Source organism: Microcebus murinus, chromosome 16 (assembly GCF_040939455.1).
Source record: "Microcebus murinus isolate Inina chromosome 16, M.murinus_Inina_mat1.0, whole genome shotgun sequence".
In the NCBI taxonomy this organism is placed as follows: Eukaryota; Metazoa; Chordata; class Mammalia; order Primates; family Cheirogaleidae; genus Microcebus; species Microcebus murinus.
The window spans coordinates 32,441,559-32,469,235 of NC_134119.1; the positions used below are offsets into that span (position 1 = coordinate 32,441,559).

Below are 27,677 nucleotides of genomic sequence, written 5' to 3' on the forward strand. Positions count from 1 at the left end.
CTCCTCATCCCTACCTCACCCAGGCTCCCTTCTCAGCTCCTCCTTCCCAGACTCCAACTCAATGAATATCCCCCATTTTCAATGGAGGTGCAAAAGAACAGGACCTTGGGAAACCCCGATGTTTAAAAAGAGCCTGAGAAGGAATCTTGAGATAAGAGGAACCCAAGAGATGGCAGAGTTCTGGAAATCAAGGGAAGAAGCCGCTCACATACCGACCCGAAGGCTGGTAGAGGAAAGAACTTTGGGGGTTTGTGGCTGGTTGTTTATTTAATGAGAACATCTTTGAATATTGATAGGAAAGGATAGTAAAGATAAGAACACAGGAGAAACAATCAAGGTAGCAAGGAGTTTACCGGGAAAGTGGGAGAAAATGGCCTTGGTAGGGGATTCCTCTTCCATTGTATCCCAAGAGAAGTATAGAACGTGCAGATGCTCCGGGGGTTGACTGGGAGCAGAGGGGCAGGACGGTGAAGGATATCTTCCTTTTCATTCACTCAACAAAGACCCACTGAGTATTAGCTATGTACTGGACACGAGACGGGTGGATCCTGGCTTCCTGGAGCTCTCAAACTGGTAGGGCAAACATAGCACAGTCCAATAAACCAGTGGAAAAATAAAAACTGAGGTAAGTGCTGTGAAGGAAACAACCAACAGCTAAGCTAGAGAATAACATGAGGAACTACTTTAAACAGTAGCACCAGGTAAGGCCTCTAAGGAAGTGACAGATATGGTGAGGAGGAGCTAGCCATGGGAAGTGACTTCACACTTGCTATTTTTTTGGCCAGAGTTCACTGCAGCCTCAAACTCCTGGGTTCAAGCAATCCTCCCACAGGTGCGCACCACCAGGCCAGGCTAATTTTTTTCATTTTTTGTGGAGACAGGGTCTCTGTATGTTGCCCAGGCTGGTCTCCAACTCCTATCCTCAATCAGTCCTCCCGCCACAGCCTCCCAAGTAGCTGGTATTATAGGCATGAGCCACTGCACCCTTGCTTTTTTAAAATTTTTATTGACAAAAATTGTACATATGTAAAATATGTTTTGAAACATGTATACATTGTGGAATGTATACATTGTGTGTTGTGAAACATATATACATGGCTAAATAAAGCTAACTAACATATGTATTATCTCACAGATTTATCATTTTTGTTGTGAGAACACTTATAATCTCTCTAAGTGATTTCCAATTATATAATACATTCTTTTTTTTTTTTTTTTGAGACAGAGTCTCGCTTTGTTCCTAGGCTAGAGAGTGCCATGGCGTCAGCCTAGCTCACAGCAACCTCAAACTCCTGGGCTCAAGCAATCCTTCTGCCTCAGCCTCCCAAGTAGCTGGGACTATAGGCATGTGCCACCATGCCTGGCTAATTTTTTCTATATATATTAGTAGGCCAATTAATTTGTTTCTATTTATAGTAGAGACGGGGGTCTCGCTCTTGCTCGGGCTGGTTTCGAACTCCTGACCTCAAGCAATCCGCCCACCTGGGCCTCCCAGAGTGCTAGGATTACAGGCGTGAGCCACCGTGCCCGGCCATATAATACATTCTTCTTAACTATAATCACCATGTTGTACAGTAGATCTCCTGAACTTATTCCTCCTATCTATCTGAAATCTTGTATCCTTTTGACCAACATCTCCCCAGCACTCTTCCCATCCCCTAGTAACCACCATTCTACTATCTACTTCTATGAGTTCAACTCTTTTAGAGTCCACATATAAGTGAAATCATTCAGCATTTGTCTTTCTGTTCCTGGCTTATTTCACTTAACATAATGTCATCTAGATTCATCTATCTTGTCACAGATGTCAGAATTTCCTTCTTTTTAAAGACTGAATAGTATTCCATTATGTATATAAACTATGTTTTCTTTGTTCATTCATCCATTGATGGACACTTAGGTTGATTCCATATCTTGACTATTGTGAATAATGCTGCAATGAATTTGGGAATGCAGATACTTGTTCATTGTACTGATTTCATTTCCTGTGAATAAACACCTAGTAAGTGGGACTTCTGGATCATATTGTAGTTCTTTTTTTTTTTTTTTTTTGTGTGACAGAGTCTTACTCTGTCATCCAGGCTGGAGTGCAGTGGCCTGATCATATTTTACTGTAACCTAAAATTCCTGGACTCAATTGATCCTCCTGTCTCTGCTTCCCAAGTAGCCAACAAGTACTTGTACTTGTACTACAACAAGTACAAATACAAGTGAAAAATCCCTGGAATAAAGGCCTTCAAAGACTTGAGAGTCCAGGATTTAGGATGATCATCTGCACAATTTAAGTTACCCAGAGCGATGGCTAGATGTGGAATAAAGAGGTATAGTCTATGTCTGATACCAAAATCTATGATAAACAGAGTGTTCACCAGTTTGGGAGTAGCATGAACATATAGCATGAGCCTTAGAAGAGCAGCAGGTAGAGGAGTAATGACTTCAAAGTGGTATTGGAAAGCAAGGGCAAAAAGACTCCAACTCCCAGTCTTTTTTTTTTTTTTTTTTTTGAGACAAAGTCTCACTTTGTTGCCCAGGCTAGAGTGAGTGCCATGGCGTCAGCCTGGCTCACAGCAACCTCAATCTCCTGGGCTCAGCGATCCTACTGCCTCAGCCTCCTGAGTAGCTGGGACTACAAGCATGTGCCACCATGCCCGGCTAATTTTTTGTATATATATTTTTAGTTGGTCAATTAATTTCTTTCTACTTTTGGTAGAGACAGGGTCTCGCTCAGGCTGGTTTCGAACTCCTGACCTTGAGCAATCGGCCCATCTCGACCTCCCAAAGTGCTAGGATTACAGGCGTGAACCACCACGCCTGGCCCCAACTCCCAGTCTTAACACACACAGGGTATAGAATGGTAACAAGCAACATCCCAGACAGGGTTGCAAGGGAAGTAATATTCAAAAGGTCAGGCCAGGTTTCAGTTAAGACAGAGAGTAGAAGGAACTTTCTGGGAACAGGCTGGCAGTGTAGACAACTTTCTTGCCCATGGATTCCAGGGCATTTCACAGTGCTCCTGCCCATGCTTCTTAACCTTGGCTCCCCAGTGCCATTCAGCTTCTTTCCACTGCCAGGGCTCCTTGTCCCCCAAACACTCAGCCTGAAGCCCCAGCAGTCTCCACCATTCTCCCAAAGCTCCTTCTGCCTCTCTAAGTTTCATCTTTCTTTTTATGCTGCCACTATCCCTCAGATTTCCCACATTTCTTTATAGGCCCCACATGGAAACTTATTCATTTAAAAAAAAAAAAAAAATTGCTGGGCCGGGCGCTGTGGCTCACGCCTGTAATCCTAGCTCTTGGGAGGCCGAGGCGGGCGGATTGCTCAAGGTCAGGAGTTCAAAACCAGCCTGAGCAAGAGCGAGACCCCGTCTCTACTATAAATAGAAAGAAATTAATTGGCCAACTGATATATATATATATAAAAAAAATTAGCCGGGCATGGTGGTGCATGCCTGTAGTCCCAGCTACCCGGGAGGCTGAGGCAGAAGGATCACTCGAGCCCAGGAATTTGAGGTTGCTGTGAGCTAGGCTGACGCCACGGCACTCACTCTAGCCTGGGCAACAAAGTGAGACTCTGTCTCAAAAAAAAAAAAAAAAAAAAAAATTGCTGAGCACTTACCATGATCCAGGCCCAGATCAAATGCTGCAGGTACAGTAGAAAATAAAACAAAGTTCTTGCCTTCATGGAGTTTATGTTCCAGTGAAGAGAAACAAGCAATGGGCAAATAAATATAATCTAATGTCAGGTAATGGTAAATGTTAAGCAGGATAAGAATAAAAAATGATAGGGTAAGGTGGATTTTAGATAGTGTGATCAGGCAATGTCTCGCTGAATTTGATCAGAAATGTGAATAGAATGAAGTGATAATGACCCATGTAAATATTTTGGAAAAGAAAATGCTAGACAGATGGCCGGGCTCAGTGGCTCACGCCTGTAATCCTAGCACTCTGGGAGGCTGAGGTGGGCGAATTGCTCAGGGTCAGGAGTTCGACACCAGCCAGCCTGAGCAAGAGTGAGACCCCATCTCTACTATAAATAGAAAGAAATTAATTGGCCAACTAATATATATAGAAAAAATTAGTCGGGCATGGTGGCACATGCCTGTAGTCCCAGCTACTCGGGAGGCTGAGGCAGGAGGATCGCTTGAGCCCAGGAGTTTGAGGTTGCTGTGAGCTAGGCTGACGGCCACGGCACTCACTCTAGCCTGGGCAACAAAGTGAGACTCTGTCTCAAAAAAACAAAAAAAAAAAGCTAGCCAGAGAGAACAGCAAGTACAAAAACTTCAATATGGGAGAATGCTTGGTGTTGTCAAAGAAGAGCAAGGAGGTCCTTATGACTGGAGCCAAATGAACGAGGAAGGATATGGGGGAGACAAGCTTGACAAAGATGGCCAGGAACCAGATCATGGGGGACCTTTTTGGCCATGAACCTTGGATTCTATTTTGTATGTGCTAGTACAGATGTAGAAAATCACTGGAAGGATATACAAGAAACTGGTAATGGTATGGTTGTTGACTCTGAGGAAGAAGACTAAAGAACGAGAAGGTTAGGTATGGAAAGTAGACATATTTTGCACCATATATACCTTTTGCCCTGTTTGAATTTGTACCTTAAAAACCTACATGAGTTCACCTTAAAAACTTAAATAAGAACATCCATCTCACCCTCAAAATCTTCTTCTGCAAAAAAACATACTCATTGGTTCTAGGGAAAATACAAAGAAGTACTAGGATTACAGGCGTGAGGCACCATGCCCAGCCCAAAGAAGTAGTACTTGGTTCTTACTCTCAAAGTCCTTATAGTTGGGGGTGGATTTATAATACATATTCACAAATTTTATTAGAAAGATGATGAGGCCGAGCGGGGTGGCTCACACCTGTAATCCCAACACTTTTGGAGGCTGAGGAGGGAGGATCGCTTGGGGACAGAAATTTAAAACCATAGTTTTAACATAGTGAGACCCCATCTTTACAAAAAATAGAAAAATGGGCAGGGTGTGATGGCACATGTCTGTAGTTCCAACTACAGGGGGTGCTCAGGAAGGATGATGGATTAAGTCCAGGAGTCCGAGGTAGCAGTAAGCTATGATGATACCACTACACTCTAGCCTGAGTGACAGAGTAGGACTCTGTTTCTAAAATAATAAAAATAAAAAAATAAAGGGCTGGGCACAGTGGCTCACACCTGTAATCCTAGCATTCTAGAAGGCCAAGGCGAGAGCATCCCTTGAGCTCAGGAATTCTAGACCAGCCTGAGCATGAGTAAGACTTAGTCTCTACCAAAAAAAAAATAGAAAAAATTAGCCAGGTGTGGTGGCGTGCACTTGTATTCCCAGCTACTGGAGAGGCTGAGTCAGGAGGATCTCTTGAGCCCAGAAGATGGAGATTTCAGTGAGCTATGATGATGTCACTGCACTCTAGCCTGGGCAACAGAGACAGACTCCGTCTCAAAATAAATAAAATTAAATTAAATTAAATTAAATTAAATTAAAAAAAGACAATGAAAAATAATGAAGTTGGACTCCTACCTTACACCATATTGAAAATTAACTAAAAATGGGCCAGGCGCGGTGGCTCATGCCTATAAACCTGGCACTCTGGGAGGCCAAGACAGGAGGATCGCTCAAAGTCAGGAGTTCAAAACCAGCCGGAGCAAGAGCAAGACCCCGTCTCTACTAAAAACAAAAAGAAATTAATTGGCCAACTAATATATGTAGAACAAATTAGTGGGGCATGGTGGCACATGACTGTAGTCCCAGCTACTCAGGAGGCTGAGGCAGTAGGATCTCTTGAGCCCAGGAGTTTCAGGTTGCTGTGAGCTAGGCTGACGCCATGGCACTCACTCTAGCCTGGGCAACAAAGTGAGACTCTGTCTCAAAAAAAAAAGAAAGAAAAGAAAATTAACTAAGAATGGATCATGGACCTAAAAGCAAGAACTAATCTATAAAACTTAGAAGAAAACATAGGAGTAATACTTCATGACCTTGTGTTAGGCAAAGCTTTTTTAGATATGACATCAAAAGCACTAAAAACACACATGACAAAAGAAAAAAAATATATAAATTGGACTACACCAAAATTTTAAACTTTTATGTTGTAAAAGATACTATCAAAAAAGGTGAAATGTTTTCAAGTCATATATCTGATAAGGGACTTGTATCCAGAAAATATGAAAAACTCTTATAACTCAATAATGGGAAAATAAACACCCAATTAAAAATGGGAGGGCCAGGCACTGTGGTTCAGGCCTGTAATCCCAGCACTTTAGGAGGCTGAGGCAGGAGGATTGCTTGAGATCAGGAGTTAGAGACCACCTTGGGCAACATAGTGAGACCCTGTTTCCACACACAAAACATTTTTTTTAATTAACCAGGAGTGGGCCAGGCACAGTGGCTCATGCCAGTAATCCTAGCACTCTGGGAGGCCAAGGCAGGTGGATCGTTTGAGCTCAGGAGTTCAAGACCAGCCTGAGCAAGAGTGAGACCCCGTCTATACTAAAAATAGAAAGAAAATTAACTGGACAGCTAAAAAATATATAGAAAAAATTAGCCAGGCATGGTGGTGCATGCCTGTAGTCCCAGCTACTCAGAAGGCTGAGGCAGAACGATTGTTTGAGCCCAGGAGTTTGAGGTTGCTGTGAGCTAGGCTGATGCCATGGCAGTCTAGCCAGGGCAACAGAGTGAGACTCTGTCTCAAAAAAAAATTTAGAAAAACGGTTGTATAAACTAAAAAAAATAATAATAATAATAATAATAATAAAATTAAATTAACCAGGGGTGGTGGCACACGCCTGTAGTTCCAGCTATGCAGGAGGCTGAGGTAGGAGGATAGCTTGATCCCAGGCATTCCAGGTTGTAGTGAGCTATAATCTGGTCACTGCTCTTCAGCCTGGGCAACAGAGTGAGACTTCATCTCTAAAAATTAAAAAAAAAAAAAAATGCAAAGGATTTGAATAGACATTTCTCCAAAGAAGATATACAAATAGCCACTAAGCAAATGAAAAGATATTCGACATCATTAGTCATTAGGGAGATGCAAAACACATACACAGCACACATTTACATACAATGAGATACCATTTCACATCTACTAAACGACTACATTCAAGCAGACAAAGTGATGGCAAGAGTGTGGAGAAACCGGACACCTCATATTATATATTGTTAGTTGAAGTGTAAAATGGTGCAGCTGCTTTGGAAAACAGTCTGGCTGTTCCTCAGAATGTTAAACATAAAGTTACCATATGATTCAGCAATTCTATTACTAGGTACATATCCAAAAGAAATGAAAATATATGTCCACACAAAAACTTGTATATAAATGTTCATCATAGCATTATTCATAACAGCCAAAAAATGGGAACAAGCTAAATATCAATCAACTAATGAAAAGATAAATAAAATATGGCTTATTCCAGACAATAGATCATTATTCAGCAGTGAAAAGGAATGAAGTCTCCCAATACATGCTCAACATGGACAATCCTCTTCCAGAACATTATTTAAGTGAAAGAAGTCAGTCCCAGGAAGCCACATGCCAGATGAGTCCATGTCTATGAAGTGTCCAGCCACAAATTCCTAGGGCTAATTTTTGGACCTCAGTGCCAGAATTGTTTTAATTCTGAAATTTTTAATGTATGCCATTCTGTGTTCTCACCATCCTATTCTTTCAGTTTTGATTCATTACGTCTAGTACACCTGTCATTTTACACCATTGAGACTTCCATGCTTTTTCTCTCTTCTCTTTATAGACTGTTAACCCTTTCTTTACTTCTCCTAGCTAGCTAAGACCACATGGTCTATTAATTGCTCTCTTGCCAATATTAACTCCCTTGCTCAAATATCTTTTTATCTTGCCCACCTAGAAAGATCTTAACCCTGCAATTGTCCATTTATTCCATGCCTGCATCTCAATTTTGTTTTACATGTAAGATACTGTCCAATAGATTCTTTTTTTTTGAGACAGAGTCTCACTCTGTTGCCCAGGCTAGAGTGCTGTGGCATCATCCTAGCTCACAGCAACCTCAAACTTCTGAGCTCAAGCAATCCTTCTGCCTCAGCCTCCTGAGTAGCTGGGAACTGTCCAATAGATTCTTAACTACTATTAAAGAAAATCATGCAAAGGACATATTGTTACCACTAAATATGGTTTCCAACCTTTATTAAGTTGAACTCTGTTTCCCCCTTCTCCAAAACTACCATTTGTAACTGTGTTAGATTTTTAAGGCTGCCATAACAAAATACTACAAACTAGGTGCCTTAAAATAATGAAAATTTATTGTTATGGAGGCAGTTATGGAGGCCAGAAGTTTGAAATCAAGGTATTAGTAGGTTATGTCCTACCTGTAGGCTATGGGGGAAGATCCTTCCTTGCCGCTTCCTAGCTTCTGGAGATTGTCGGCAATCCCTGGCATTTCTTAGCTTGCAGCTGCATAACTCCAATGTCTGCCTTTGTCATTACATGGCATTCTCCCTGTGTCTTCTCTTCTAATTGCACTCCAGTCATATTGGATAGAATCTACCCTGATGATTATATTATTATCTTAACGTGATTATATTTGCAAAGATCCTATTTTCAAATAAGATCATATTCACAGGTACCAAGGGTTAGGATTTCAACATATCCTTTGGGGGGGGACACAATTCAACCCATAATAGGAGCCTTTTCCACATTCCTCAAACCTTGCCTTTGACCTATTCCTACTGTCTTTCAACAGATGACCTCATATCCTGCTTCACAGAGAAAACAGAAATTAGAAGACATCAAAGGAAACTCAACTTCCCACCACTAAATCAACAAACCTGCTTTTATCATGTGCATTTATCCTCCCTTTCCTCTTCTTGTTTGATGGAAGAATTGCTGCTTTTCCTATTTGAAGCTAATCTCTTAAGAGCTCTTCAAACTTGACATGTCCAAAACCAAATTCAACATCTTCCTCTCAAAATCTGTTCCACTTTCTGTGTTCCTTTTTGTTGTTGTTGTTAAATAGCACACCATTCATCCGATTACCCAAGCAAAAGAACCCATAGGACTCACCCTTAACTTTGTGTCTCCCTTACTCTGTCCATACCAACACTCTCCAAGTCCTGCCAGTCCCATCTCTTAATACATATGAATTCCAGCTGCTCGTCTCCAACCTCCACTGTCTCCTTCCTAGTCCACACTACTATCTTCTCTCACCTGGACTACTACAACTGATTTGACGAGCAAGTTATATCGATTCTACTATGTGGATATCTGGAGTAAAACATTTCAGGCAGAAAGAACAGCACATGAAAGACCTTGAGGTAAGAATTGGCTTCATTATTTTGAAGAAAAAAGGAAAGCCAAGGTCAGTATGGTTGGAATGTAGAGAGTGAGGCATGCAATATAGAAGATAAGGTCTGAGAGGCAGACAGAGTCCAAATTTTGGAGGCCTTGGAGGCCATGATAAGAAGATTGCATTTTATTTTAAACAGAGCAGTGACATGATCTGATTCGCAATTTTTTTTCAGCATATTATGAGGGTACAAATGTTAAGGTTATATATATTGACCTTGCCCTCTCTACCCCCTTGATTTTAAAAGGGCTCTTTACAGATGCTTTATAGACAATAGATTGTGGATCATACCACAGGTTACTTCTAGTGTGTACTCTAGGTTTGGCAAGGTGAGATGTGAATGTGACCCCAATTTTGGGACTTGCTCTAGCTCGCTTTCATTGTGTATACAATGGGAAAACTATTCAAGCTGCTTTAATTTTAGCTTCAAATAAGGAAACCTCTTTAATTCCCTGTTAACTGCCAGGGATCAAGAATCCCTCCCTGGAAGAGGCAAGGTAATACATTCTTTCTCTGCAGGAAAAAACACAACAACAACACCGTTACAGGAAACCAGAAAGAAGGGAAGGCAGGCAGTGTCTCAGTCCCAGTGGATTACATAATCAAGCCTAAGGTACCCATCTCCATTCAAAGTGATTGTTCTTTCCTAAACCAAAAAGCCATTGTCTAACAAGAATTTTTCCTGATTTATAGATTTCTGTATTTTAAAATTTTTACAAAGATTAAATACTTCATATATCACCTTTTGTAAAAAATGAACTTTATACTAAACTGTTCCAGAACATTAAGAATATATATTTTCTATGACTATGACAATATTTGCCAATGAGAACAAAGTTTGTTTTTAGTTTATTTTTATTTTTATGTTAGAAATATTTAGTTAACAAATATTGTATGCATTCAAGATGTGTAACATGATATATGTGTAACGATTATCACAATCAAATTAACACATCGACTCCCAACCATGCTGTACATTAGATGCCCAGAATTTGTTTATCTTATAACTGAAAGTTGGTACCCTTTGATTAATATTCCATATTTCCCCCATCTCCCAGCCCCTGGCAACAACCATTCTACTGTTTCTGAGTTTAACTTTTTTAGATTCCACATATAAGTAAGATACTGTATTTGTCATATCATATTTGTCTTTCTGTGTCTGGCTGAGATCAAGTTTTAAAGTCCGTTCCTCTTTGAAGAACAGTCCATACCCTTGACCTCTGTATCAACTAATCTAGCAAAAAACTGGGTACTGTGTCACATTTGCCTCCACAGAAATTTCTCTGTACCTCGTTGTTGTACTGTGCAATGACAACAATTTTATGATTTTAGAAACCACTCTATAAATCTTATTTTTGCATTTATTGTAATAACATAATCGAGGATACTGTGTTATGTTAGTTTTCAAGAATGGCTGTCCAGTATGTCTGCCTAGCAATTGCTTGATTAACTTATAGATGAAATGACCTGTGTAAATAGCCTTTTTTCCTGCATTGTATTGGACAGCTGAGAGCCCAATGTACAGTCCACCTGGCGCAGAAGTAGAGCATTATGATCTGCATTTTAGCCTTACTCTTGACTTCACTTTGTCCCCTTGTTTCCTTTTTCTCTTGGCTCACATTTGAGTTATCTTGTCTTATATATTACATATCCTCGTAAAACCCTAAATCAATTCTGAAACATGGCAAAATATAAATGAGTGAACAGTATTAAAGATGATGAAACCATTTCCAATCAGGCATTAAATTCCATCTCAAAAAAAAAAAATGCCTCTGACAACCAGCATATCCTCCCACATTATCTTCTTAAAGAACAAATATCTCTGCTTTAAATAAAGGACTATTCCCGATTGCCTAGAGGCTAAAATTCAAACTCTTTCAGCCTTAGTAGGGATTAACAGCCTCTTCCCTTGCTATCCCTCTCCTGCCCCCCCCCCCCAAACACAAATGTATCCTACTACATTAAACTTCCAGAAGTATGGCCTTTGTCCATGCTGTTTCCTCTGCCTGCATCATACATCCCATCTTCCTTTCCCAAAGCCTAATGTAAACGGGAACAGCAGAGATCCCCTGTAGTCCCTGCTACTCAAGAGACTAGAGTGGTGGGGGAGGGTCCAGGATCCTCTGGGCCCAGGATTTCAAGACAAGCCTGGGCAATATGGCAGGACCTTGTCTCAATTAGGAAAATTTCAGGCTGGGCGAGGTGGCTCATGCCTGTAATCCTAGCACTCTGGGAGGCTGAGAGGGGCGGATTGCTCGAGGTCAGGAGTTCAAAACCAGACTGAGCAAGACTGAGACCCTGTCTCTACCATAAATAGAAAGAAATTAATTGCCCAACTAATATATAGAGAAAAAATTAGCTGGGCATGGTGGCACATGCCTGTAGTCCCAGCTACTCGGGAGGCTGAGGCAGGAGGATCGCTTGAGCCCAGGAGATTGAGATTGTTGTGAACTAGGCTGATGCCACGGCACTCACTCTAGCCTGGGCAACAAAGTGAGACTCTGTCTCAAAAAAAGAAAAAAAGAAAGAAAATTTCAATGACACCTCCTCTTTCTTTCCTTTCTAATTTCCTTTGACAGAATTAGCTTCTTTCTATTCTATGCTCTCATAGCACTTATTTTTTAATTTTTTTTTTTTAGACAGAGTCTCACTCTGTTGCCCGGGCTAGAGTGCCGTGGCATCAGCCTAGCTCACAGCAACCTCTAACTCCTGGGCTCAAGCAATCCTCCTGCCTCAGCCTCCCAAGTAGCTGGGACTACAGGCATGTGCCACCATGCCTGGCTAATTTTTTTTATATATTTTTAGTTGTCCAGCTAATTTCTTTCTATTTTTTTTAGTAGAGACGGGGTCTTGCTCTCACTCAGGCTGATCTAGAACTCCTGAGCTCAAATGATCCACCCGCCTTGGCCTCCCAGAGTGCTAGGATTACAGGCGTGAGCCACTGCACCCAGCTTTAAATTATTTTTAATTACTATAGGTACATTATAGTTGCATATATTTATGGGGTACATATGATGTTTTGATATAGGCATATAATGTATATTAATCAAATCATGGTAATTGGGGTATCCATCACCAAAAATATTTATTATTTCTTTGTCTTAGGAATATTCCAATTCCACTCTTTTATTATATTTTAAAGTATATCATTACTTATTTTTGCCTGCAGTCACTTTGTTGTGCTATCAAATATTGCTCATTCTATAATATCTAACTATCTAACTATAATGTTGAGCCCATAAACCATCCCCAATTTGTCACTCCCTCCCCACTACCCTTCCTAACCTCTGGTAACCATCATTTACTCTATGTCTCCATGAGATCAACTGTTTTAATATTTAGCTCCTACATATGAGTGAGAACATATGAGATTTTTTGTTCTGTACTTGGCTTGTTTCACTTAACCTACTGTTCTCCAGTTCCATCCATGTTGTTGCAAATGGTGGGATTTCATTCTTTTTATTGCTATATAATATTCCAGTGTGTATATTACCACAATTTCTTTATCCATTCATCCACTGATGGACACTTAGGTTGATTCCAAGTCTTGGCTATGGTGAATAGTGCTGCAATAAACATGGGAGTGTAGATATATTTTTGATATACTGATTTCCTTCCTTTGGATACATACCTAGCAGTGGGATTGCCGGGTCATATGATAGTTCTATCTTTAGTTTTTTGAGGAACCTCCACATGTCTCATAGCACTTTAAATGGAAATTATTTGTTTGCATGTTTATTTGTACAACTAGATCATAAGCTCCTTTTGAAGATAGTTACTGTTCATTCACTCAACAAATACAGCACATACAATGAAGTCAAATTATGTACCCATTTAACTTACTTGACTTCTTAGAGAAAACATAAAAGAAAGAAGAAAAACAAATATTGATGATTCCACATATATGAGGTACATGAGTAGTCAAATTGATACATATAGAAAGTACACTCTGGGAGGCTGAGGTGGGAGGATCGCTTTAGGTCAGAAGTTTGAGACCAGCCAGAGCAGGAATGAGACTCCTATCTCTACAAAAAATAAAAAGAAATTAGCCAGACAACTAAAAATAGAAAAAAATTAGCCAGACATGGTGGCGCATGCCTGTAGTCCCAACCTACTTCAGAGGCCAAGGCAGGAGGATCACTTGAGCCCAGGAGTCTGAGGTTGCTGTGAGCTAGACTGATGCCATGGCACTCTAACCCAGGCAACAGAGCAAGACTCTGTCTCAAAAAGGAAAAAAAAAGAGGGGAGGGGGGAGAAAGCACAAGGGTGGCTGCCAGAGGCCGGGAGTACAGGGGAATAGGAGGGGAAGAGGGAGTTTTTGTTCAAGCACCATAGAGTTTCAGTTTTGCAAGATGAAAAAGTGCTAGAGATCTCTTGCACAACAATGTGAATATAGTTAACAGTAATAAACTGTTCACTAAAAAATAGTTAAGATGGGCTGAACACAGTGGTTCACACCTGTAATCCCAGCACTTTCGGTGACCAAAGTAAGAGGATCTCTTGAGGCCAGGAGTTTGAGACCAGCCTGGGTAACATGGTGAAACTCCATCTCTACAAAAAAATTAAAAAATTAGCCAGGCATGGCATGTGCCTGTAGTCCCAGCTACTCAGGAGGCTGAGACAGGAGGATTGCTTGAGCCCAGGAATTTGAGGTAACAGTGAGCTATTATTGTGCCACTGCACCCCAGCCTTGGTGACAGCGTGAGACCCTGTCTCTAAAAAATAAAAATAAAAAGATAAGCCTAGCCTCATATGTGTAATCCCAGCACTTTGGGAGGCAGAGGCAGGATAGTTTGAGCCCAGGAGTTTCGCGTTGCAGTGAGCCATGATGGCGCCATTGCACTGTTGCCCAGGCAACTGATTGAGTCTCTATCTCAAAAAATAAAAATAAATAGTAAATAATAAAGATTAAAAAATTGTTAAGATGGTAAATTTTGTTGTGGGTTTTTTACAGTTTTAATAAAAAGAAAAGAAAAAGAAGAAGAATCAGCTAGCAGTGCCTGGGAAGGGAGTGTGAATGGGCTGCTTCTACAGATGATCTTGTCTCCTTCCTTTCGTGCTGTGTGCATCTCACTGGGCTAAACGTGATTCTGTTATTTAAAGATAAATGTTTTTCTTACAACATGGCCCCTACATGCATGCCAACTGTTTGTATGGCTCCTCAATCAAAAAAACTGTTTTGATATTGGAGGGAAAAATTGATTTTATTTAACTCATTAAGAGAAGAAAGAGTACCATATTTAAAGAATTTTCAAGGATCATTTTTACTATATGAGTACAACCTGGATATCCAGAATGTATTATGCATTTCACGGAGTTCCTGGTACCACTTTTTACTACTGTCCTCCTTCCTCAGCAACTCTTCAGTGGTACGCTGGACCTTTGAGGCCCTGGACACTCCGTTTTCTCTATTTTTCAAGTCAGCATCCCTCAGAAGGCAAGTGAACAGCCTCATGTGCCCATCACTAAGGGACTTGGCAGTTACCAGCTGAAGCCATCTCTCATGGAGTCAGTGGAAACAATCACCAACATGATATAATTTTAAGGAGGGGACGATATGCCCTGCACAGTTTGTAAACTCACTGCTGTTCATTTTCTCATATAGTCCTTCTGCTGAATATGTCTTCCTTCCACCCTGCTCCGTTTGAATATGTCCTCTTAAGTTCATGTGCTGGAAATTTAATCCCCAGTACAACAGTGATGGGAGGCCGGGCGCGGTGGCTCACGCCTGTAATCCTAGCACTTTGGGAGGCCGAGGCAGGCGGATTGCTCGAGGTCAGGAGTTCGAAACCAGCCTGAGCAAGAGCGAGACCCCATCTCTACTATAAATAGAAAGAAATTAATTGGCCAACTAATATATATAGAAAAAATTAGCCGGGCATGGTGGCACATGCCTGTAGTCCTAGCTACTTGGGAGGCTGAGGCAGAAGGATTGCTTGAGCCCAGGAATTTGAGGTTGCTGTGAGCTAGGCTGACGCCATGGCCTCACTCTAACCTGGGCAACAAAACGAGGCTCTGTCTCAAAAAAAAAAAAAAACAACAGTGATGGGAGGTGGGCCCTAATAAGAGATGATTGGATCATGAGGACAGAGGCCTGTCATTATTGCAAGAGTGGGTAGTTATCGAGCTAGGAGTCCAGCCCCTGGTGCCTCTCTCTGTCTCATGTGCTTGCTTCTACCTCTGCCCTTACCCCATTGGATAAAACGGCACGCGGCCCACACCAGATGCCAGCACCCTGCTCTTGGACTTCCCACCCTCCAAACTGTGAACTAAATAAATGTCTGTCCACTAAATTGGTGGTAATCTGTTAAAGCAACAGATAATGAACAAAGACAAGCCCTCATATATATAAACTTCATTCAACCTTCAGGACACAGCTAAAGCCCCTTATCCTTCATGAAGCCTTCCTATCACCTTTCTCTATTGTTCCACTCATTTGTCACTTGAGCATTTAATTACTTTCTCTTATTTGCCTGAATTAAACTAGCATATATTTCTCACGTCATTCTTTACTTCTTTTTTTTTTTTTTTTTTTTTTTGAGACAGAGTCTCACTCTGTTGCCCAGGCTAGAGTGCCATGGCATCAGCTTAGCTCACAGCAACCTCAAACTCCTGGGCTCAAGTGATCCTCCTGCCTCAGCCTCCCAAGTAGCTGGGACTACAGGCGCCACCATGCCCGACTAATTTTTTCTATATATTTTTAGTTGGCCAATTAATTTCTCTCTATTTTTAGTAGAGACAGGGTCTCACTCTTGCTCAGGCTGGTTTCGAACTCCTGACCTTGAGCGATCCTCCTGCCTCGGCCTCCCAGAGTGCTAAGGTTATAGGCGTAAGCCACCACGTCTGGCCCATTCTTTACTTCTTATGTTATTTAATATTTCATCTTTGTTGGTCTTGACTCCCCCATTATCAGTAAGTAGGTAAAGCTCATCGAGTGCTTACGACAGACATTGTTCAAAGGACTTTTTATATGCATTATATACAGCGCTTCCAGCAGCTCTGTGATATAGGAACTATTTTTGTCTCCATTTGACATATGAGGAAACTTGAGGAAAGAAAGATGTGATGACTTTGCCCCAAGTCACACAGCTAGGGTAAGAGGCATAGCTGGAATTTGATTTCAGCCAGTCTGTTACCAGAGCTCTAACGGAACTTTAGTATTTAACTAGTCAACCATCTCCTATGCTGCTGCTTGCTCTTTTCTTTCTTTCTTTCTTTCTTTCTTTCTTTCTTTCTTTCTTTCTTTCTTTCTTTCTTTCTTTCTTTCTTTCTTTCTTTCTTCTTTCTTTCTTTCTTTCTTTCCTTTCGTTTTTGAGGCAGGGTCTCACTTTGTTGCCCAGGCTAGAGTGAGTACCATGGCATCAGCCTAGCTCACAGCAACCTCAAACTCCTGGGCTCAAGCAATCCTCCTGCCTCAGCCTCCCAAGTAGCTGGGACTACGGGCATGCGCCACCATGCCCGGCTAGTTTTTTTTTTCTGTATATATTAGTTGGCCAATTAATTTCTTTCTATTTATAGTAGAGACGGGGTCTCGCTCTTACTCAGGCTGGTTTCGAACTCCTGACCTCGAGCAATCCACCCGCCTCAGTCTCCCATCTTTCTTTCTTTCTTTCTTTCTTTCTTTCTTTCTTTCTTTCTTTCTTTCTTTCTTTCTTTCTTTCTTTCTCTCTTTCTCTCTTTCTCTCTTTCTCTCTCTCTCTCTCTCTCTCTCTCTCTCTCTCTCTCTCTCTCTCTCTCTCGCTTTCTTGCTTTCTCTGTTTCAGACAGAGTCTTGCTCTATCACCCGGGCTAGAGTACTGTGGCGTCAGCCTACTTCACAGCAACCTCAAACTCCTGGGCTCAAGCAATCCCCCTGCCTCAGCCTCTTGAGTAGCTGGGACTATAGGCATGCACCACCATCCCCAGCTACTTTTTTCTATTTTTAACAGAGACGAGGTCTCACTCTTGCTGAGGCTGGTCTCGAACTCCTGAGCTCAAGAGATCCTCCTGCCTCCCAGAGTGCTAGGATTACAGGCGTGAGCCACGTGTCTGGCCTCAGCTGCTTTCTCTTACCCTTAACCATGCTCAAATCCCTTTTCCAGTTTCTCAAGTAATTATCTAAGCTCTCCTTGGCCATAGAGAACTTAGTATTTTTGGCTGTTTCACCTTTAGATTTAAAAAGCTCTCCTTTAAATTCATCTGAAATCTGCCTAAGGAGCAATATAGTATAGTAGTACATCTGTAAAATGGGGATTATCGTAGCTATCCCCCAGGAGGGTTGCAAGGAATGAATGAAATAAGGGTGAAAGCATTGAGCACAGTGCCTAGCACCAGGAACTGCTCAATACATGACAACAGTTGGCTATACTTTACTTCTCTTTGTGTACACATCTGTCCTTTGGAGCCACACAAACCAATCATTTCTCTTTTACCCATGGTAGTCCTTCAGTCCTGAAGTCTGAGATCATGTTCCCTCTAAGTCATCTTCTTTCTCCTCCTCCTCCTTCTCTTCCTCTTCTTTTTCTTCTTCTTCTTCTCCTTTTTGTCTCTAGTTTCTTCAGGTGAATCTCATAAGGCATTGTTTCTAGGCCCCTCACTACCCTGTTCCCCTTGACCCCTCCCACTGTGGCTTAGATGAAAAAGTCAGAAAATCACTGAACAAAGCAGAACCACAGCTTCCTTAGCTCTGTACACTATGTGTCTATTAATGAAGCCCACATGTGTATTAGCATTTAGGCAGCCACATGATGTTTGCTTGGCTCCATTGAGTTTACAGCCACCTACAACACCATTTCTTTCTCATTTGAAGCTGTGAAATCACATTTTTTTCACATTCTGTACTTGGTGCAGTTGGTTTCATGAATTCAGATGAATAACTTGACTGTTTTCCCTGTTTTATTTTATCTCCTTTGATCCAACCTATCTGATCCTGACATCCTTTGTAATCTTTATTTTCTCTTCCATTTATACATAGACCTTGAGGACAGGATCAGTGCAGGGTAAGAGAATTCCTGTAAAGGGCTAAGCACAAGCAACTGGCACATAATAAGCCCTGGATAAACATTATTAATTATGCTTATTATTATATCTCAACACTCAGCATAGTGTCTGGACCATAGTAGACCCTTAATAAATATTCGTTGATTAATGAATGAATGACTGGATCCAAGATTGAATGAATGAATATCCCCTGTCTTAAATCCTAGGCCCAGTAAATTTGATATTATCCTCTTTTACAGATAAGGAAGCTGAAGCTCAGAGTGGTTAAGTAACTTACCCAAGGTCACTCAGCTGGAAAGTGGTAGAACCAAAGGCTAGAACCCAGGTCTGCCTGATTCCCAAGCATGTGTGACTAACACTTCCCTACTAGGCTTCCTCACATCTGTGTTCTGATCAGAAGAACTAGCTGTGGGGTCAGAATGAAGTCTGAGGTTGTGAGTTCCAAGCCCTAGAAAAGTTGCTTCTCCTGTTGTGATTCTGGGACAGGAGGTGTGGAATGGGCCAAGATATGGGGAGGAGAGCACTGGAAGCCTCTCCTCTTTCCTTCCTGTGGGCCTCTCAATTTTCACTACCCTAAACTCTGCTTAGATGTTTCTCCTAAGAAACTAACAGCACTGTGTGTCCCCCGTGGAGATACTTTAAGACGAGGGAGCCAAAACCCAGGGAGGTGATTCAACTGCTTGCCAGGACTGGGGCCAGGGGAGTCAGGGGCCCAGGAGAGTAGTAAGAATGGTATAAAAAAACACTGAAACCTGCAAGAGATCTGAAGTTATCACTCTGCCTGCCTGGCTTCCTCATCTGTAAAAGGCATGTATGGCAGTGGGCAGTAATAGTCCCTGTCCTGCCTGCTTCTTAGGACTGTTTGAGGCACAAAAATGATAACAGTTAATGTTTACAAAGTGACATCTCTGTGCCAGCTACTGTGTTGAGAGCCTTTAAGCCCTATGAAATACTGTGTGCCTCCACTTTAGTTTAGTTTTTTTTTTTTTCTTTAATGAACAAGGAAACCAAGGTTCATGGAATTAAGTTACTTGCCCAAGGCCTCTAACTCCAAGTGGTGGCAGAACTGAACTTTGAAACTGTGCAGCCTTTTGAGCCCTTCAGGGCTGTGAGGCCATGGGTGGGAGAGTGTTTGTGAACTCTCAAGTATGAGATAAGCCTTGTACCCTTTGGGACAAGAAAGTACCATACACATATGCAGTTTGTTATGATTGGGGCTGGAAGGGGGAGGCCAGGGAAAAGCATATTCCAAGGAGTTGTTGAACAGATGCAAGGGTTAGGATGGAAGGGCTGTTGCCACCCACAATGATTTGGGTAGGAAAGAGGGGAGAGTTCACAGTCTGAGCGACTTTTTTGAGGAGGGTTCTAGGGCAGGTTGAGGTTGGGGAGGAAGCTCGTAGGGTGTGAAGCCACAACAGTCAATTCAGTGCCCAGGCCTTCTGCAGGAAGAACACTGTGGCTCAGATGACAGTTCTCTGATGGGCTAAGGCAGGGAGAAGCCCTGGTTCTGTCAAAACTTTCCAAGAAACCAGGGACACACAGCCCAGGAGACGAGTACATGGAGGAGCCAGTCCCACCTGTGACCCCTTAATCCTGTCTCTCTGCCCTTGAGGTTCCGGCCACCCTGCTTCTACACTGTTCTCCCTGTATCCACAGCCCACTCCTGGGTTCCCCCCGGCAACTCCCTTCCAGGCCCACTCTCCTCTCACACACCAGAACTCTGTCTGCTGTGGCAGCTCCCGTGTTTGCTTCCAGAGCTCCCAGGCCTGCCACTAGCCAAACACAACGAAGCCTGGCCAGGCAGGGCTGGGCTGGGCTCCAGGCTCATTCTGGCCCCTCAGGGACAGGTAATGGCCTCCAAGCTAAGGAAGGAGCTCAAAGGTTGGCTGCTGCCTGCATTGAGCTCTTGGTTCAGGTCCTGACAACCTAAGTTTCAGGCCTAGAGGAAAGGGGACACAAGATCTGCCCGTACCTGGGCAGGCATCCCTGCTGTTGAAACGGCTTTGGCTGGAAGCCCCAGGAATCAAAGACCCAGCTGGAGAGCAGTGGGGAAAATTTTGAGGCACCCTGGGTGGGAAACAGAGGCTTAGACTTTCGGTACTCCCTGTGTGTCTCTTCAGCCAGGTAGAACCTGGACCTGAGCCCTCAACGTGAAGATGCAGGTGCCTAAATTTCCCCGGCAGAGGGCTATGTTCTCCTCCCAAAAGTTTGTCCTCCCCAAAGACTCTAGCTGAGAAAAGGAAGTGAACATTTACTCTGGGCCAAGTCCTGAGCAGGAAACATTGTCAGGATGTGCCTGGCACTGGTCTGTCTGGGGTGAGAGGGGAGATTATTTATCTAGTGTGTAGTTGTGTATTTACATAACATATATAATATAAAGGGCAGGGGCTCCAATTCTGTTTCTGGAGCTGAAGTGAGGAGGTGGGAGGTGATGGGTGAGCAGTAACCAGTAGCGACGGTATCAAGCTGGAAGGTAGCAGGACCACAGACGAGGTCATGCAAGGAACAGTGGTCAGTGGCAAAAAGAAGATGTCCCAGTAGGGGAGGAGGAAGTCCTGGCAGCCCAGAGTCCCACAAGGAGAGGTAGAGGGCCCTGTTAACAGCACCCAGTCAATTCTGTAAGAATGTGAGGGACGGGAGTAGGACAGATACTAGTGAAAATAGTGGGGATGGTTTTAGAGGAAATGAAATCCCCAATTTCCTTCTCATTTAGGGATTCATTTCAGAGACAACATACTTGTCTAAGGAATGTCGGAAAGAAAAACCTAACTCTGTTGCCAGGCCCCAGTGGAGCAGATGGAGCTCAGGACCCAGGGACCTTTGGAAGGAACAGGAACGGGGTTAGAGGTGAGCAATGGCCCTGCTCAGCTGCACTCCCTGTCACACTCTGCTTCAGCGTCCAGGAGTGGGGGTGGGGACTGGGCCCTGGAAACTGAGTTTATACATGAGGCAACTCACCTCCCCTTCCTGGGTCAGTAATTCTTTGAGGGGTCACTGGGCCCCCAGAGTAAACAAGAAATTTGCCACAGTTTAAGGCATGGTTTTGCTTTTTATCTCATCAATGTACATTTTAATCTAACAGTCTAACAGCCTCACACTCCTCACCCCTGCCCAAGCCCTCTCCCCCTCTCTCCCACCCTTGCCCAATCTGCATCTCATCTGCCCCAGGGGCAGAAAGTCACCAGGCACAAAGGTGATTCAAGGAAGAGGTGGCACCTGTGGCTTTCCCAAGGGATGCTTAGGATAGCACCAGACCCCTCTGGAGAGTCCAGAGGCCAAGGAGGCCCAGGTAAGGAGAAGTCATGTCCTGAGTCTCATTGGAAAACATGATCTCCTGGGTCTCAGTTTCAGTCGGAGTCTGTCTCCCTGGGCCTGTCTCTGCCAGTCAGAGCAGCAGAAGGGGAGAAGTCCTCAGACAGGGGGACTTGTGGATGGAAGGGGACCTGTAGCACAAGTTGCACTCAGGGAGTAAGCAAGGCTGTTGGAATCCCCTGGCTGCAGCTTCCTGACCCCTCTGTGATTCCAGGAGTGGGAGGAGAGGTTCTTGGGTTGTGCCACCAGGAAGACAGAGGGCCAGTGCTGCTACCTACAGCCACAAGACTCCACGACCATGTCCTCGTACTGCTTATACACCACGTTGTTGGCAGAGTCAATGAAGAGGATGCTGATGGGACTCAGCCGCGTGGGCACACAGCAGGTGGGTGGTGTGGACTCAGGGTCCATGGAGTTCATCAGGGTCTGGATGACCGCATGGTTCGTGGGCTCCAAGTGGGAGCGCAAGGGGAACTCGCATAGCCCCTCACAGTGGAAGGCCTCGTACTCAAGTGGTGCGATGATCCAGTCGTCCCAGCCCATGTCCTTGAAGTTGACATGCAGCGCCTTCCGACTGCAGCGAGCCTTAAGGTTCTTACTGGGGCGCTTGCCCTGGCGAGTGGCCAGTGGGGCCCGCCGTTTTCGCCGCTGGCTGAATAGGTACTCATACACAGTCTTATCATCCTGGCCAGAGCGGGCCTTAATCTCATTGAAAAACAGGTCTCGTTTCTTGGTGCGGCCAAACACAAGGAACAGGGCCTTCTCATGGACCTGCCGGGCAGCACGGTCAAAGCCCAGGCCACGGAGGTCCACGGCCCGGCCCCGTTCCCAGGCCTCCAGCTCCAGGCACAGCTGGGCCGAGTTCTTAAAGTTTCGGAAGAGCTTCCAGATGTCGAACACCTCCCAGCCAGATCCATCCAGGCCTGGCACGGAGCGTACATCCAGCAAGGCTGCCGGCTGCCGGCCGCTGGGGCAGCTGGACAGCTTCAGCTGGGCAGTCCGCCCACTGCCGAGGGCCGCCGGCTTGGCCCTGTCCGAGGGCTTCTTCCGCAAGATCCGCAGCTCGGCCCCCAGTAGCCCATCCTTCTCCAGGGCACTAATGTCAAACACGTACCTCTGCTTCCTGACCACAGGACCTCGGTCATCTAGAGAGAACACCCAGAAGTCATTCCCTGCAACCTCACCAAGGGAGTCAGTCAGCTCGAGGCTGCAGGGGAGGGCCCCAGCTCTCTGCCCCTTGAGAGAGCTTTCTTTAACCTCTTCCCCACTCTGACAGAAGCCAAAACCCAAACCACTCACAGCCTTTTTCAAAATGAGAGCCTTTTTCACAGCCAACCAAATAGGGGTGTTTATCTGTAGATGTGGCTGAGGATTTGAGGGACTGTGGGTATTTGTGTCAATGATCTATGTAGACCAGAGGTGCAGCAGCCTTTTAACTGCCTTCTGCCTAGCTCCCTCCCATCCATTATCTAGCATGGCATCTCATTTGTGAGGCAGGTGGGGTGGGCATTAAAATTACCCCTGGTTTTCCAGAGGAGAAACCTGAGGCTCAGAGAAATAGATGACTTGCTCAAGGTCAGCCAGCCAGGAAAGAACAGAATTGGAATTCTAGCCTAGAGCAGCTTATACCCAATCCTGAGCTGCTTTCATCATCTCTTAAGGGAGATCTTAGTAGTCTTGTTTTACAGATGAGGCACAGAGATGGGAAGTGACTTGACTAAGGTCACACAGTGAGTTAATGATAAAGCTTGTCTACAAACCCAATTTCCCCAGCTTCCCAGTCTAATGATTGTTGTGTATGTGTCTTACCTGGTGATCAGGTTCATGTTTGAGTATGAAGGTTAATGTACATGTGAATGACACATTATATGTATGTATGATTGGGCTCGTATGAATATTTGAAGGGTATATATGTGTATGATTTCATGTATATATGTAAGAAGGTATGTGTGCACATGTGTGTGTGATTCAGCGTGTGTGTATACATATAAGGCTGTGTGTGTGTGTGTGTGTGTGTGTGTGTGTGTGTAAGAGAGAGAAGCTCAGTAGCATCTCCGAATCAGCATGCCCTCCTTCCTAAATACCAATTTGCCATTGGGGAACATTCATATATTGCTTTAGAAGGTGACTAATTAGGCCTTTAAACTCCCCATCTCCCCCTCCCCAAGCTCCCTTAGTGCTGGGGGGCACAAGGACTTATTTTATGAGCCCCCAAGGGGTCACAGCTTTCCCTGGCTGGGCAGGCAGCCAGACCACCTCCCCCACCTCAGCCAGGCCTGCTGCCTCGGTGCCTCCCACCCCCTGTCAGTCCCCTACAGGCTGTTCTAATAAGGAGCCTCTCCCACTCTCTGACCCCTCCCCCACCCTGCCAGCCAGAGTCCCAGGGCTCACAACCAGAGCACAGGAGCTGCAGGCAACCTTAGCAGTCAGTGGTCTACCTCCCTCTTCACACTAGGGAGAAACTGAGGCCCTGAGAGGGGAGGGGACTTGCTGAGATCACACGGCAAGTGAAGAGGAAAAGCTGGGACAGTAATACTGGGTGAGCAGAGGAAGATGTGAGGGGAGCCCATATTCTCCAGGGTTAGGACAGGATGTAAAGTTTTCATATTTGAAGGGTTCTTAGCAACCACCCCATCCAACCCCCATATAGGTGTACAGATGGGGAAACTGAAACCCCAAGGTGAGAAGGGGCTTTCTTGAGGTCTCATTGTGAGTTAGGCCTTAGGTCTGCCACCTCCCCATAGATCTAAAAATCATTCTGTGGCTCCAAGATGCCTCATTTTCCGTCTTGACCTACCCTGCCTCCTCTGCCCCTTAGCCTGAGGGCAAAGTTGCAGAACTATGGGGACCTAAGGACTCATTTCTCTCTTTGCCATTTGAGAAAACCTACAAACCCCTGAACTTGGGAAGTTTGGCCAAGCAACACAGGTATAGAGCATGGCCCAGTGACCAAGTCTTGGAGTCTGGTCTCCAACTCTGCCACCAGCTGGCAGGTCTTGGCTCCTCTCCTGGCTCCAGGGTCCCCTTTTGCACCTTGCAGGAATTGGACTTGGTGATCCCTAGGTGCCCTCCAGCGCTGGTATGCAGCAGCCTGGGATCTGGTATGTGTGAGATAAGTCCCCAGACACCCTCCCTGGGCCAGATGCACACACCGTCTCCCACCAGGGCAGCGTCGGGCTCTGAAAGCCCCTCCATGCATGCAAATGCCCCTCCCTCTGAGCCGTGCCCCTGCCACCCGCCCCCTCACCTTGCCCTTTGTCAATAAAGCTGGTGATGGTGTTGGCCAGGCCAGCCTCCAACTTCACGCTGCTGTTGCCTCCCTTTCTGTCAGCATCGGACAGCGTCCTGTACAGCGAGAGCATGTACTCGTGGGGCGTGATGGGGGGCGGGCGGAACGGCTCCTTGGGCTCTCGAGGGGGCCCAGGCTCCCTGGCCTTCTTCAGCAGGAAGGAGCTGGGGACAGATCCTGCCTTTGGAGGTGCCTTACCCCCAGGAAGCTGTCCTTTTGGGGTCACAGTCCGTGCTGCAGCCTGCCTTGTCTGGGGAGGGTGTCCTGGCTTGGGTTCAGAGCCACCCGATCTGGGGGGCAGCTTTTTGGGTTCATCCTTCTTGGGCTGTGTCAGGCCTCCTGTCTGCCCGGTACTTCCCTTTGCCCTGGCATTGGTGGCCCCCCCGCCATAGCTGTGACCCCCTGGCCTGAAGATGTTCCGGGCCAGGGGGGACCTCTCCTTGGTCTCTGCTTTGGCCAATCCTGGCCTGGCCCCCTGGGGTCTCTGGCCCAAGTCAGGGGCACCCAACACAGTGCAGAAGAATTCCAGGTCCAGCCAAGCCAGGTGCCAAAGCAAGAAAGTGAGGAGTTTGGGGAGTCTCATCCTCTGGCCAGCCGCTGAATGACACCAAAGAGAACAGCGGCAGCAGCGAAGGTGCCTCTGGTTTGGCAGGAAAAACCATGAAAGGAGTGGTCTTTCAAAAGCAGCGGCAGCAGCAGTAGCAGCAGAAGGAAAGGCTTTCTCCTCAGTCTGAGACTCTTGAAGTCTGCCGGGTGTGTGTTTGTATCCAGTCCCATAGTGGAAATGCTCTTGTATCCAGACGTGCACCGTCTCCAGTCAGCAGCTGAAAATAACTCGTTCTTGAAAGGAGAAAGCCGACCGCCCCCTTTCTCCTGCACAACTGACTGAGGGCTTGAAGGAGGCTTGTATAAGGCTGAGGGATTTTTCCAAGAAGGAAGAATGGCGTAATGCTGCCTGTGTGCTCCAGTTTTTTTTTCCCCCTAGTTTTGAATCCTTTCCAGTGAAAATACTTCACACACACACACACACACACACATACACACACACACATACACACACACACACACACACACACACACACGCACGCGCGCCTGCAGGTGCTCAGAAAAATCTTTTACAAACCTGAACTCAGGAATTGGAAACGGAATTCCAACCCAAACCAATTTAATTACTCTCTGATGTCATGCTGTCTAAACTCATTTAAGTGCGATATATTTATGTGAAAAAAAATCACCGCTGCCCTTTCGAGGCCATGGCTCACAGGGACTCTTGGCACAGAGCCCCGCAGCGGGACTCTAGGCTTAGGGGGCCTCCAGTCCACGGAGCAGACTCAGGGGTCCTCACCTCCACCTCAAGGAGCAGCCCACCCCACCTTCCTGAGGATAGATGCTTAGGAATGAGCTCAAAGATCTTAAGCCCCAGGAGCACAGGGAGTACGAGTTTGCAGTTAAGTCCTTGGAGTGTTTTTAAAGCAGTTTCAAGCAGTCTGGGACCTGATTTGGGGTGTGTGTGTGTTGGGCGGGGGGACAGCACAGATGGCAGCATTTAACCACAGTCCCTTTTATTTTAATAAACTTGTGGTGACCCAGAGACAGAAAAATCTCGGTACCCACTACTACACCCCTCCCTCCCCCCACATGCCAGTGACTGAGCTCAGATGATTTCTTCAGGTTTGGGGGCACTGCCACCCTTGAACCCACTCCTTGGATAGTGGCAGGTCTGGGGTGTACCCCACTACTACCCCAGCAAAGACATCCTCAGAGTTTTCTTAGAACTGACTGGCTGAGTCCCGGGGCAGCAGCCCCAGCCTGGGGCAGCAGCGGCCCCTGCAGGAGGCTGGAAAAGCAATTTCCCACATTGTGTTGTGGTAGCTCTGGAAGAAGTCTGAATTTCAGCTGGCCTCCTGGGTTTCTCAAGTGCCTCACTAAAGTACTGAAGCCACCTTCCTTTGGGGAACCTGCCCTGTAGAGGCCCAGGAGGAAAGCTGTTCCTATCACCTGGAATATCCTCCTCTCACTCCCACAACTGGAGGAAGTCCTCCTCATCCTGAGAGATTTAGCTGAAACTTCACTTCCTCCAAGAAGACTTCCCCGATCCCCACACAGAGCCAATTACTTCCTCTTGCACATTTCATGACAATACTTGTCATACTAGGCCAGGCGCAGTGGCTCATGCCTTTAATCCTAGCATTCTGGGAGGCTGAGGTGGGAGGATCGCTTGAGGTCAGGAGTTCGAGACCAGGCTGAGCAAGAGTGAGACCCTGTTTCTATTAAAAATAAAAAGAAATTAGCCAGACAACTAAAAATAGAAAAAATCACCCAGGCATGATGGTACATGCCTGTAGTCCCAGCTCCTCTGGAGGCTGAGGCAGGAGGATCCCTTGAGCCCAGGAGTTTGAGGTTGTTGTGAGCTAGGCTTATGCCGCAGCACTCGAACATGGGCAACAGAGACTCTGTCTCAAAACAAACAAACAAACAAACAAACAAATAAAAAAACCCCAACACTTGTCATACTGTCGGAGGGAAAACAGCAGGAGAAGCATCAGTCAGGTAGGCTTCCTCCTTCATCTGAGATTCTTTGGACCTACCCAGTAGAGATATGTTCATACTCTAAGGTCACAAGGTTGGTTTCCCAGCATAGCCTGGCAGAGTAGAAGCTCAGTAAGTGTTTGATGAATAAAAGAAGATGGAACTAATGGCTGGAGTGTTCAAGCGCCTGAGCAGTCTTTTCATGGTGACACTCCCAGGCATTCACTGATCTCTAGAGCACAGCAGCATAACT

The 27,677-nt window shown here is 45.0% G+C and overlaps 1 protein-coding gene and 1 long non-coding RNA gene across 2 annotated transcripts; one reads left to right on the forward strand and one right to left on the reverse strand.

Moving 5' to 3' along the window:
• Positions 1-21,544, forward strand: LOC105865868 (uncharacterized). The gene is made up of 5 exons (XR_001151628.3): positions 1-247; positions 8,713-9,283; positions 9,835-9,928; positions 21,076-21,141; positions 21,463-21,544. It is a non-coding gene; the product is annotated as an uncharacterized LOC105865868 (long non-coding RNA).
• GDF5 (growth differentiation factor 5) lies at positions 21,324-25,778 on the reverse strand. Its single transcript, XM_012754800.2, has 2 exons — positions 24,854-25,778; positions 21,324-22,751 (listed from the first exon to the last, which is right to left on the reverse strand). Exons 1-2 carry the CDS (start codon positions 25,476-25,478, stop codon positions 21,877-21,879), a joined length of 1,500 nt encoding a protein of 499 aa, XP_012610254.1. The 5' UTR covers positions 25,479-25,778; the 3' UTR covers positions 21,324-21,876.
• Positions 25,779-27,677: the final 1,899 nt, after the last annotated feature.

Bases quoted from the DNA above. Each gene is read 5' to 3' on its own strand.
- GDF5 (XM_012754800.2), bottom strand. From the start codon at position 25,478: ATGAGACTCCCCAAACTCCTCACTTTCTTGCTTTGGCACCTGGCTTGG. The intron at 22,752-24,853 runs GTGAGGGGGCGG...TGTTCTCTCTAG, and splicing joins CTTTATTGACAAAGGGCAAG to ATGACCGAGGTCCTGTGGTC.